Here is a 13791-nt window from a genome sequence, read left to right on the forward strand (position 1 = left end):
TACTACATATTTTTTACAAAAACATTCTTAGAGTGAAATGAATATATACTTTTTTAATTACAGAGTTGACACAGGCAGGGTATTACAAAAGCGAATAAGGTTTCAATCATGTGCCAAGAAAAATAGTGAAACAACCAAGAAAAATGCGCTTTACATGGCAGTATAAATTAATGAAGTAAAGGACATGTATCTAAACTATCAATAAATAAATAACTACGAATAAAAAACTAAGAATCGAATTATATTTGTAAAGAATGTACATTGAAAAAATATTTATATTGATATTAAAAAGTGCTTCCAAAATAATTTCTCTGACTTCCCTGACATGTGGCCACCCTGAACAGATCAGGTAATTCCCGAAAATTAGGGAAAACCTCTAGGGTCAGGGAATTTTCCAAAAACTAAAGTTAAAGTTATTTGATGATTATGGTAAAAAATCGCAACTATTTAGTTGAAAATTAATCTCTTTTGGTTGAGAATTTAAACTATTTTCTTGAAAATTCCGCTTTTTTCGTTGAATTAAACTATTTTTGGTATAGAATTAAAATTCTTTTTTGTTGAAATATCAAACATCACGTTTTTCGTTAAGAAATAATAATTTTTAATTGAAAATTAAACTACTTAGTAGTTGGAAGTGGTCATTTTATTTGACAAAAATTTTCGTTCTTCAAAATTTAATAATTTTGTTGAAAATTATGTTTTCTACTTAAAAATTATTTATTTTAACTGAAAATTTAACTCGTGCACGTCTGGTTCAAAATTTATCTGCTTGAGTGGAAAATTCTAATATTTGGTTTAAAATTCCTGTATTTGATTCAAAAAATCAAATATGTGGTAGAATAATGTAAGAATTGTATTGTAATATTATAATTTATATATTGTAATATTGTAGCATTTATTGAATATTGTAAGAATTATTGTAGAATAAAATGTTGGATTTTCAGGACATCAAAATAAATAGATTTTTCACAGAATAGTTGAATCTTCAGCCAAGAAGATTATTTTTCCTGCACTAAAAAAGATGATTTTTCAATCAATTAAATTTTCAACCAAATACTTAAATTGTTATTGCAAAAAATTGTTTGTAAACAAAACAAAAAAATGATTTTCCACAAATCACTTTAATTTTCCCACAAAAAAGACGAGTTTTTTTACAAACCAGTTAAATTTTCATCTCAAAAACATAAATTTTCAACAAATAATTAATTTTCAATAAAGGAGACGAATTTTTAAAAGAATGGCTGAATTTTTAGTTAAAGAAATTAATTTTTAACAAACAGAAGACAAATTTTCAACGAAAAATATAATGGTTGATATTTGAACTGAGAAACAGTTTTATTCTAAAACAAAAACAGTTTAATTTTCTACCCAACAGTAGACTTTTTTTCCAGAATATTGATTTTCTACACAAAAAGAAGAAGAATTTTTAACAACATACATAGATTGTAATCCAAACAATTAAATTTTCAATTGAGAACATGTTTGGTTCAAAATTTATCTTTGTAAGTTAAAAATTGAAATATTCGGTTTAAAATTCTTGTGTTTTATTGAAAATTTGAATTTGTGGGAGAATATTCAAGCTTCTTAGTAACTAATTCCTCTTTTTGGTTGAAAATTCCTTTAAAAATTCAAATATTTGGTTGAAAAGCCACGTACTTTGTTAAAAATTCGTCTACTTTTGTAAAAAATTCATCTTATTGGTTGAAAGTTGGTCTTTTTGGTTAAAACTTATTTTCGTCTTGTTTAAAATTAATTTTTTAAACTGAAAATGTAATTGTTCCACTTTTTGTCGAAAATTGATCATTTGTGATGGAAATTTAATCTTATTTGTTAAAAATTATAGTATTTCGTTGCAAATTTACTTTGATTTTCTTAAAAATTAAGTTTTTAAATGAAAATTTAACTATTCTATTTTAGTTAAAAATTATCTGTTCTAAGTGAAAACTCAACTATTTGTTGAAAATCCATCGTTTTCTTGTAGAAGAGTACTATTATTAGTTAAAACGTCATTGTTTTGTTAAAAATTAACTTCTGTGGTTGAAAATTTATTTTATTATCTGAAGATATAAGTTTTTTTAGTTTTGGTAACAAATTTAATTTTTTGTTGAAAATTCATGTATTTGGTTAAAAAGATTTCGTTTTTAAATTTATCTTTTTTATTTTAAAATTTATATATTTTATTGAAACTGTATCTTTTTGGTAGGAAATTCACCTTTTGGGTATAAAATTTAATTATTTTGTTGAGGATTAATTTTTTTGGTTGAAAATTGATTATTTTAACTAAAAAATTAATTCTTCTATTTTTAGCAAAACAAAATTTTTTTTTGAATTAAAAAAATAACTATTTTGTTGATTTTTTTTCTGAACCTTTATTTTTATAATATTTTAAATATTCCAATTTTGGTTAAAAATTGATCTTTTTTCGATGAAAATTTATGTACTTCATTGAAAATAATTTTTGTTGTCGAAAATTAATCTTTTGTGTTAAAAATTCAACATAAAAGTATTTAAAATGTATTCAGAAGCAAACATTTTTTTGCATTAATATGATTAATCTTCTATGTGTATAATTGGTTTACCTAGAAGAATTTAGAAATTGGGAATAAGGCACGGTTTAATGTGAATAATATGTTTTCCATGACTTGGACTTATTTTCTCATTAAAATTAAGCGCCCTTTCCAACTTGAAGCGATACATTTTCCTGTGAAAAGTATATCAGGGTGGCGATTCGGCGGACGATTCCAAATTCTCGATCATTTTCCCGGTCAGGTTTTTAAATTTTCTCGGGCATCTAAAAGTAAAATATTCACATTTGCCAAAAAATCAAAAATTTATTTTAATTTATCACGTTCGTTTAACACAACAGAGAGAACAATTTACGATTACTTGAATTTTCCACGAAAAAATATCAATTTTCAACAAAAATAGAAAATTTCAACTTTCAGTTAGAAAAATTAGTTAGAATCGTTGAATTTGAGGCCAAAAAGAGCAGTTTCCAAGAAAAATTAATTTTTTCTGGAAAAAGGATAATTTTCAACCAAAACTTAAATAATTAAATTTTAAGTTAAAAAAAATAATGTTCAACCAAATAGATGCATTTTTAACCAAAACTATGAAATATTCAACTAAGATGATGAATATTTAAATGAAATAATTGAACTTTAGACCAAAAAGATGAATTTTCAACTGAAAAAGAACATATTTCACCTAAAAATTGAATCATTGAATTTTGAGTCAAAAAATGAATATTCAACCCAAGAAATTAATTTTTAATTCAAATCATGAATATTCAAACAATACAAAAATTAGAATTTTTAAGATCAGAGTTTAACTTTTAACCAAGTAATTTTGTTTTTGACCTGAAATATTAATTTTCAACTAAAATGATAAATATATAACTGGAATACTTGAATTTTTAGACAAGAAGATTAACATTCAAAGAAAAGGTACTTCTCTATGAAAAAATCGACTTTTTAACCAAATACGTGTATTTTAACCAATATAGTTGAATGCTCTATTATAGAAGACTAATTTTCATTCAAATTGTTAAATTTTGAACTAGGAAAGATCAATTTTCAATTAAAAATGGAATATTTGAATTTTCAGTTGATGACTTTAATTTTCGAAGAAAATGATGAATTTTAAACTAAAATGATGCATATTCAACTGGGATAGTTGAAATTTTAATGAAAAAGAGGAATTTTCAACCATAAAGATTAATTTTTTATAAAAAAGTCCATTTTCCATAAAGTATATAAATTTTAAAACAAATAGTTAAATTTTGAAGTAAAAAATGTCAATTTTCAACCAAATAGTTGAAATCGCATTAAAAAATAAGATAAATTTATAATTAAAGATCGAACAGAAATCTGTTTTCTCATAAAAAATGTGTATGCTTAAAAAGCATAAAAAAGATTTACAAAAAAAACCGGACTTCCAAACAGCCTGACTTTTCGGCTCATCAGAGACGAAAATAACAATTGAAAAAAGAGGGAGAAATTAAAATTTCAACAAAAAATAGTAATGTTGAATTTTCTCTTGAAAATCTAATTCTTAACAAAACAAAAACAACGCATTTTCAGCAAAATAGTTTAATTTTCTGTTGTTATAGTTAAATTTATAGATAAAAAAAAGAAAGATTTTCAACAAAGCAGTTACATTTACAACCAGAGGAGAATATTCAATTAAAATGATGAATGCGCAATAAAAAAATTAATTTTTAATTGATAAGTTTCATTTTTAATCAAGTGTAATTGAATTTTGTAACAAGTAAATGAATCCGAAACCTAATAATCAACACTTATATGACTTAAGACTGTAGAAAGAGTAGAAATCACTTTTCTAAATTGACAAAAATGATTTAAATAACAGGCCTCACACAGTCCCTATGGGGAATGGTTAAACTGCAATACGCCACATGGTGAGAAAAATCCAAACTAGAAAGAATAGGTAGGATTTTAAGATGCATTTTAATTTGTGCATAAAAGTGCTTTAACGACTTTTTTGTGGAATTTAAATTATTTATTGGAAAGTAAAAATAAGTCTTTATCGGACACGAAGAATTTTAGATGTTTACATCTTACATGATGAAAACACAATTTTTTTGGCAAAATATTTTTCTAACAAAAAAAAAGAGAAACAATTATTGCACTGTTGATTGTGATTTTCAACAGATTATAAATTTAAATGGACTTATTTCGAAATAAAATCGAATTCAAAGTAAATTTTTATTAATTTAGTCATGAAATATTTACTATTTAAAACTCTAATCTAAATGTTAGGTTAAAATTCGTATTTCAATTCCAATCGTCTATTATTCGTATTCTTTGTATAATATGGATCAAATTAGTCGCTGCATGAATTAATTAAAGTTTATTTAAACTTACAATGTAATGGTACTTACATGAAATAGTAAAATAATTGTTTGTTTTTTTTTTGTCAAAAAACATTTTTCACAGAAATGTGTGTTTTTTTTTAAAATGTATAAGATGGAAATTCTATCTAAAACGATTTGATTTTTATGAATATATATTTTTTCCAGCATTGTTTTAAATTTCACAGAACAATAGTTAAAATGACTTTTATGTAAAAAAATTGAAATATATTTTTAAAATGGTACCTATTCTTTCTAGTTCCAGTTTTCGGCACCAGGTGGCGAAATGGTAAACCACCATTTTTAAAAGGATAAAATATAGGGACTAAAGGGTATTTTTTGTCACGGTCATGTGGTAATTTTTCCGCGCTCAAAGGGTAACAAATTCTGGATAAATTCATAAGAATTCAAAACCATTCAAGGTAAATTCAAAAGAATTCAAATGAATTGAAAACAATTCAAAATATGAAAAAACTTCATTGAATTCAGTAAGTTTGAAATGAGATTAGAAAAGTTCAAGGGAATTCCAAAGAATTTGATGAAAAGCCTAAGAATGCAAGGTAAGATTAAACGAATTTGAGATCAATTAAATAAAAACTTTAAAAAATTTACAACAAAAATCCTGTGAGTTTAGATGAATTGATTAAATTTAGAAGGATTCAAGTGAATTAAATAAATTCAAGAGAATTCCCAAGAATTTAAAATAATTCAGAAATGTCAGTAAAACTTCAAGGAATTTAAGGGAAATGAGAAGAATTAAATTAAATTCCTAAAAAATCAAGCTGAATTTAAAAAGCATTCAAGTGAATTGAAAACAATGCAAAAATATAAAAAATGTAATAAATTAAGTATGTTTGAAGCGAGTTTAGAAAAATTAAAGGGATTCAAAAGAATTTGATAAATTTCAAATCCCTTGATCAATTTATTAATTGATCATCAAGATTAGTTACATAAAAACTTTTAGAAATTCAAAAAAATCAATTGACTTAAGTAGAATGGAATAAATTTAGAAGAATTGAAGTATATTATTTTTTTAAAAAGAATTTCAAAAAATTGAACGAATTCAGGATAAATTAATAAGAATTCCAGGTTTATTCCAAAAAATTAAAATCACTTCAAATATTAGAAACTCTACGAAATACTTAAACCCTTTTGAATCAAATCTTTAAAATCCACTAAAATACGTAGGTCACTCTGAAAGTTTCTGGAATGAATGAGAAAATTTTTTTTAACGCAATCTGGCAATATTTCCTGAAATTCTGGAAAATTTATTAAAATACCTTGATAGCTTTAAAATCCTTTAAAATCATTGAAATACTCGGAAATCTGATAAAATCCTGCATAATCTTTTTTAATATATTAATACCATATAGACCCTGTAAAATCGCTCAATTTCGCGTGAAAAAAAAGTATTAATAAAATTAATGAAAAACTCCCTGAAATATTTCAAATTAAAGATGCTTGAAAATGCCTTCAAAGTTTAAAAATATCCTAAAATCTGTTCAAATGATTGAAATCTATTAAAAATGTCTCTGGAATCTTTAAAAATACCTTGAAATATTTCATAATAATAAATGACAATTAAGAAATAGGCACAACTATATAAACTTGAAATTAATAGTATAATGCATTTTTCCAGGTATCTTTTTTTTCAGTGAAAAATACTGATTTTATGATTAAAAAAATAACGTTTTTTCGTTCGTTTTATTTAATATTTAGAAAGATCTCACTTTTTCAACTTTAGCAACGGTGTAATGACATTTTTTTTTAGTCCAAATTTTAAGTGCTTTTAGTATTCAGTAAAACAATGAAATTCTTAACAAAATAGTTAAATTTTGAATCAAATTGTTGAATTCTCAACATAAAAAGATCAATTTTCTTCCAGATGATCGAAATTAAAACAAAATGATTAAATTTCAACCAACAACAGTTAAATTGTCTACGAAATAATTGAATGTTTTAGAACACAGTTCCAGTTTTAACAAAAAAAGGTGAATTTTATATTCCAAAGAACGAATGATCTGTCCCAATAAAAGAATGTTTAACAATATCGTTGAATTTTCAACCAAATAGTTGAATTTTCAGCCTAATTTCCAATATTCAAGTACAAATCTAAATTTTTAATTAAAAAAATTAACATTATAGTTTCATTTTCACACAGAAATTAATTTACAACTAAAAAAATGAATCTGTAACCAAGAAAATAAATTTTTAATAGAATGAGCCAAGTTTTAATAAAAAAACGATTAACTTTCTACAAAACAGTTAAACTTTCCACCGCACATATTAATTCTCTGCAAAAAATATGTATTAAATATGTATTTTCAAGGAAATAATTTAACTTTCAACCTTTGAACTTTTCAACAAAAAAAAAAAAAAGAATTTTTAATATAGAAGCTAAATTTTTAACCCAGAACTTAAATTTTCTAACCAAATAGACGCATTTTGAACAAATTTAACTTCTAACCAAAAGACCGATTTTTTTGTAAAATAGCTGCATTTTCATTCCAAAAATATAAAATTTTAACAAAAAAATACATTTTCAACAAAAAAGTTACAGTATTAACCAAAAAAGAGGAAATTTCAACCAAAAAGATGACTTTTCTACCAATAAAGAGAAATGTTTAATAAAGAAAATTTTTAATAAAAAAGGGAAAATTTACATTTTCAAATAAAAAATTTATTTTTAATAAAAAAAAGAATATTAAACAAAATAGTTAAATATTCAACAAAAGAGATGAACCTTCAAAGAGGAAAATAAAATGTAAACAAAGAGGTTCAACTTTTACCCAAGTAGTTGAATTTGCAATTAAAAAAAAAAAATCATCCAAAAATTGAATAGTTGCATTTTTAATTAAAGAAAATATCAAACTTCTATCCAAAGAGATAAACTTCCAAAAAATATTGAAGAATTTTTCACAAAAAAAAGTGCATTTTCTACGAAGAAAGGTTTTCAAATCAATAGAGAGAAAAATTTGAAACCAAATTTTTAACCTTTCAAGCCAAAAAAATGAATCCTTTACAAAAAATTGAATTTTCAACCAGAAAATGTGAATTTTTAACCAAAAAGTTCATTTTCATCCAAATATTTGAAATTTCTACGAAAACAATAAAACTTCTATCTCAAAAAGAAAAATATTCAATAAAACAGTTCAATTTTCCAGCCCAGAAGTTAAATTTACAATTAAAAAAAAAATCATCCAAAAATTGAACAGTTGTATTTTTAATTAAAGAAAATATCAAATTTCTATCAAAAGAGATGAATTTCCAAAAAATATAAAGGAATTTTTAACACAAAAGTGAATTTTCTGCAAAGAAATATTTTCCAATCAATGGAGAAAAAAATTTGAAACAAATTGTTAAGCTCTAAAGCCAAAAAGATGAATCCTTTAAAAAAAATTGAATTTTAAAACAGAAAATGTGAATTTTGTACCAAAAAGTTCATTTTCACCGAAATAGTTGAAATTTCTACGAAAACAATCAAACTTCTATCTCAAAAGGAAAAATATTCAATAAAACAGTTCAATTTTCCAGCCCAAAAGTTGAATTTGCAATTTAAAAAAAAAATCATCCAAAAATAAAACACTTGCATTTTTAATTGAAGAAACGATCAAATTTCTATCAAAAGAGATAACTTCCAAAAAATATAGATGAATTTTTAACAAAAAAAAAGTTCATTTTATACGAAGAAAGATTTTCAAATCAATAGAGAGAAAAATTTGAAACCAAATTTTTAACCTTTCAAGCCAAAAAAATGAATCCTTTACAAAAAAATTGAATTTTCAACCAGAAAATGTGAATTTTTAACCAAAAAGTTCATTTTCATCCAAATATTAGAAATTTCTGCGAAAACAATAAAACTTCTATCTCAAAAAGAAAAATATTCAATAAAACAGTTCAATTTTCCAGCCCAAAAGTTGAATTTGCAATTAAAAAAAAAATCATCAAAAAATAGAATAGTTGCATTTTTAATTAAAGAAAAGATCAAATTTCTTTTAAACGAGATAAATTTCCAAAAAATATAGACGAATTTTTAACCAAACAAAGTGAATTTTCTACGAAGAAATATTTTCCAATCAATGGAGAAAAAAATTTGAAACAAATTGTTAAACTTTAAAGCCAAAAAGATGAATCCTTTACATAACAAAATTAATTTTCAACCAGAAAATGTGAATTTTTAACCAAAAAGCTTATTTTCATCAAAATATTTGATATTTCTACGAAAACAATAAAACTTGTATATCAAAAAGAAAAATATTCAATAAAACCGTTCAATTTTCCAGCCCAAAAGTTGAATTTGCATTAAAAAAAAAAAAAAATCATCCAAAAATAGAAAAAATGGAATAGTTAAACTTTCAGTGAAAAAATTAATTTTCAATCAAAAGATCGACAGCAAAAAATTATTAGATTTCAGAAATTTAAATAAAATTGCTGTTAAAATTGAAAAAAATTGGGACTAAATGAGAAACTTTGAAATATCTTCGATTTTAGCCTAGTAATTTTCACCGTGATAAGATGAAAAATCTATTGTTAAAAAGGTGTTTTTTTAATAAAAAAAAAAAAATTATAAATCAAATTAAAGATACCAAAAAAAAAGGTTCAGCCATCACTTTTTTTCGTTTAACAGAGTATTTTTTTCTTATTTTTTCTTTCAGGGAATATAAATTCCAGGACCAGTGTTTTTCCAGGTTTTCCATGACGCTCGACACCCTGATATAGGGTACCATAGAAACCAAATAATTAAAAATAGGATACTTTAGGAACCTCACCTTTATATAGGGTACAATAGGAGATATAGGGACCGGTCTGTGAGACCTGAATTAATGAAAACTTGAATTTTACTCCAATCAGAAGTAAATTTCCTGTTTTTAAAATTAAATTACCGGCCAAGTCGCCACCCTCATCATGTAATTATTATTAATAATAGGTAGTAAATACGCTTTTTTAAACCCTTATTAAAAAAGGCTTATAAATTAAATTAAAAAAATTAATTAATTAAATTAAAATTAAATTAATTGCTCATTAAATTTGCGCAAAATAGAAATGAAATAATTTACCTCGGTGTCTACCATAACCGCCACCTCCGCCTCGACCGTCAGCAAGTTCAAGGAGCTTTGGATTGATAACTTGATTGGCTTCTTTTAACACCTGGATTAGGTCATTAGCTTTGTTCGAATTATTGGGCGTGAAAAATGTGTAGGCAGTTCCAGTTTTTTGGCGACGGCCAGTGCGGCCAATCCGATGCACGTAATCTTCAGAGCACGATGGATAGTCGAAGTTGATAACAAACTTGACGTCTTCAACGTCTGAAATTAACGTGACATATTAATAAAAGAGACATTTCAAACAAGTGCTATTATTATTAATATTATTATTATTATTATTATTACAGAATCGACAAGATTCGGCAAAATTTACCAATTTTAACGTTTTTAAAATTAATCTCAATCTAAACTTTTTGAGTACCTGTCCTCTCAAAGAAAATTTCTCTCTTGTTTTTCGCAAATTATCAATCAATTCTACATTTAAATGTTAAAAGTTTGTCCAATCCCACAAGAGTGAATCTGTACTAATGAAACAATTTTTCAAGAATTTTCAGTTTAAAAAATGTTCTTTGAGAGCGCTTCCATCTAAATGCATACAGTTGTGATAAACACACAAACTATTGCGCTTATTTTGATTCTAATTCCTTTACATGTCTTTTTAATCTCCATAAAAATATAATTAGGGTGGCCGCTAAAATTTTCAAAAAATATATAGGAATTCTTTGTTTTTAAACCTTAAAATGGAATCCCTTAAATATGAATTATTTTAGTTTAAATCATTTAAACAAATAATTGTCAACTTGTCACTGATACTTTTGATACTTCAACAAATCCAGTTTCAAATCAAAGATGTGGCACTTCGAAGTGTTAACGAATCACAATAAAAAAATTGAATAAATCATTCAACTCTTCTAATTCTAAAAAAAAAAGTTTTAAAAGCATTTTATTTTGAACACGTCATTTAAAACTTTTCATTCTAAGTGAACAGTTAAATATTACTTAATTAGAATTATTTAATTTAAAACTTTGTTAATTTTTCAGCATCGTCTAATATGAATATGCAAATATTTGAAATTAATCTATAAAAATTCAATACGAAATTTGCAATGGTTTAACTATTAAGACTTTCTATTTGAAACAGCTCGGTTTTGAATGATTATAATTTTTAAAGTTGAAATTACCCTAATAAAATTCTGCAAAAAATTCCCTGAAAAATCCAGGAAAACTATTTAGTTGAAAAATAACTTTTCGGTTAAAATTGCATCTCTTTTGTTCAAAATTAGAATTTTTTATTTAAAAACTTATCGCTTTTGGTAGAAATTGATTCGTCTTTCGCTTAAAATGAAAAATTTGAGTAGATAATTAATCTGCTTCGGTTGAGAATTGAAATATTTTGTTGAAAATTCATATATTTAGTTTAAAAAATCATCTGCTTTGTAGCAAATTCGTCTTTTTGGTTTAAAAATGTATCTCTTATTGTTAAAAATTTAATTTCTTTTGATGAAAAATGCAACTGTTTGGTGGTAGAGAATTAATTTAATTTGGTTGAAGACTTAACTATTTTGTTGAAAATTCATCTATTTGGTTAAAAATAAAATTTCTTGTTGAAAATTCAACTATTTTGTGAAAAATCCGTCTTTTTGGCATTAAAATTCAACGATATAATTGAACTTTTCCCTTTTTGAATGAAAAATCTTTATTAACAGAAAGTTCAACACTTTTACTAGAAATTGGTCTTTTTACGTGTTTTTGGCTTGAAATGTTAACAGTTTGATATAAAACTAAACTATTAAGTTGAAAATTTACCGGTTTGGTTGAAAATTAACTATTTTGTTAAAAATTTCTCTTTTTTGTACAAAATTCCACTATTTGGTTATATTTAATGTATTTTATTGAAAATTTGTTATTTTTTTTTTGTAGAAAATTAATCTTCTTGGTTTAAAATGCCACTGTTTGTTTGAAAATCAATTTGTTCCTGTTGAAGATTTAAATAATTTTGTGAGAATTCTTCTTTTTATTTCAAATATCAATTGCTACATTTTTAACTGAGAATTCAGCTTTTTACGTTGAAAGTTTATATTTTTTGTTAAAAATTTAACCATTTGTTTATAATTCATGTATTTTATTGAATCTGTGTTTTTTTTTTAGAAAATTAATCTTCTTGATTAAAAATGCCACCGTTGGTTTGAAAATCAAATTTTTTTCGGCTGGAAATTTAACTAATTTGTTGAGAATTCGCTTTTTTAATTAAAGTATCGACTACTACATTTTTAATTAAGAATTCCGATTCTTTGTTCAAAATTTATTTCTTTTTGTTAAAAATTCAAGAATTTGTTTATAATTGATGTGTTTTATTGAATTTTTTTGCAGAAAATTAATTTTCTTTCTTAAAAATGGCACTTTTGGTATGAAAATAAATCTTTCTTTCTTTGAAGATTTAACTAACTTGTTGAGAATTCGTCTTTTTATTTAAAATATCAACTACTACATTTTTCATTGAGAATTTATCTTTTTTTGGTTATAAGTTTAATTATTTGGTTAAAAGTGGAACGAATTTGTTAAAAATAAATTTTTTTGGTTGAAAACTTGACTGCTTTGTGAAAAATAGTCTTTTTTTGTTGAAAAGTAATCTGTTTTAGTTAATAATATAACTATTTTGTTGGGAATTCAAGTTTTTCTGGTCAACAATTCAATTACTTGATTGCCCTGACTTCAAAAAATGCCCTGGCTTTATTAGGTTTTTTCAGATATAAGCAAATTCTATTATTCCATTTTCAGATGTAACTTGTTTTCAATTTGTTCTTAATAAAATTGTATATAAAACACACAATACTAAAGTTTGTTTATTGTAGTCTATAAAAAAATTAATACTATTGTACAAAAAGTGAAAAGAACTTTACAATCTTGTTTGATAAATACTTTTCCAGTTTAAAAAATAAGTAATCTTATAACTCTAATAAAAAAATATAAATGATTAATTAAAAAAAAAAAAGAAAAAACACTTATTAACAAGATTTCTTCTTCTAAACGAGACCTTTCTCTCATTAGTAGACTGAAAGATTTAAATTACTCTTTGCATTTCAATCAAATGAAATTTTCATAAGTTGTGAATAAAAAATTAATAAAATTCAAGGTTTTCAAGCAAAAATCAAAGAGGTATCCAGATTTTTAAGGTCGCTGGACATCCTGATAATGTAATCTGATATTAATTTAGTGGCATTAAAAGTGATTAAAAATATTTTTTTACTAAAAACTTGCATGTTTCCCTCTCTCTCAAAAAAAATTAATTCTTATTTTTCGGTTCTTCCCGTCAAGCGGCCATCCTGATAATTGTATCATTAAATAAAAAGCATTTTTGTGTCGAAAGTAGATATTGTATAGAATATAGATGGAAAATTAAAAGGAATTAGAGTCAAGTGTAGCATAATGCTTATTTGTCACGGTAAGGCTGAACCAATTTTAAATTAAAGTCCAGGTAAATGGAATTTTTTATTGTTTATAATAATATGGTTTCCTGTGTATATTTCAAGATGAAAATAAAAATAATCGGTCAGACGATTTCTCCAAATAAAATAGATTTTTTTATTTCATTATTGATAAATAAAGAATTCATAAGATTATATGGTAACTATTGGTTACATTTTATTAATTTTTTAAAATTTATTATGATTAAATGTAGTTATTTGAAACCCCATGGACATTTTAATATGAAAATAATCTGTTCTATCTCACTCAAATTTTGTAATTCCATATTAATTAAAAAAAAAACAGACCTAATTTTTTTAGAAAGCTTCCTTCGAATTATTTTCATTCCCATCTTAAAATATTGCAAGAGTTGCAAACAAAGACATTCAATAAAAAAAACATCTTAAA

General features: G+C 24.1%; 1 protein-coding gene across 1 annotated transcript in view; it reads right to left on the reverse strand.

The window, feature by feature from the left end:
- Positions 1-13791, reverse strand: part of LOC117170834 — a 65907-nt gene that overhangs the window by 19098 nt on the left and 33018 nt on the right. Inside the window, exon 6 of the mRNA XM_033357877.1 lies at positions 9931-10179. Coding sequence (XP_033213768.1) covers positions 9931-10179 — 249 coding nt within the window. The remainder of the gene's footprint in view (positions 1-9930; positions 10180-13791) is intronic.

This window comes from Belonocnema kinseyi, chromosome 4 (assembly GCF_010883055.1).
Source record: "Belonocnema kinseyi isolate 2016_QV_RU_SX_M_011 chromosome 4, B_treatae_v1, whole genome shotgun sequence".
Classification (NCBI taxonomy): domain Eukaryota; kingdom Metazoa; phylum Arthropoda; class Insecta; order Hymenoptera; family Cynipidae; genus Belonocnema; species Belonocnema kinseyi.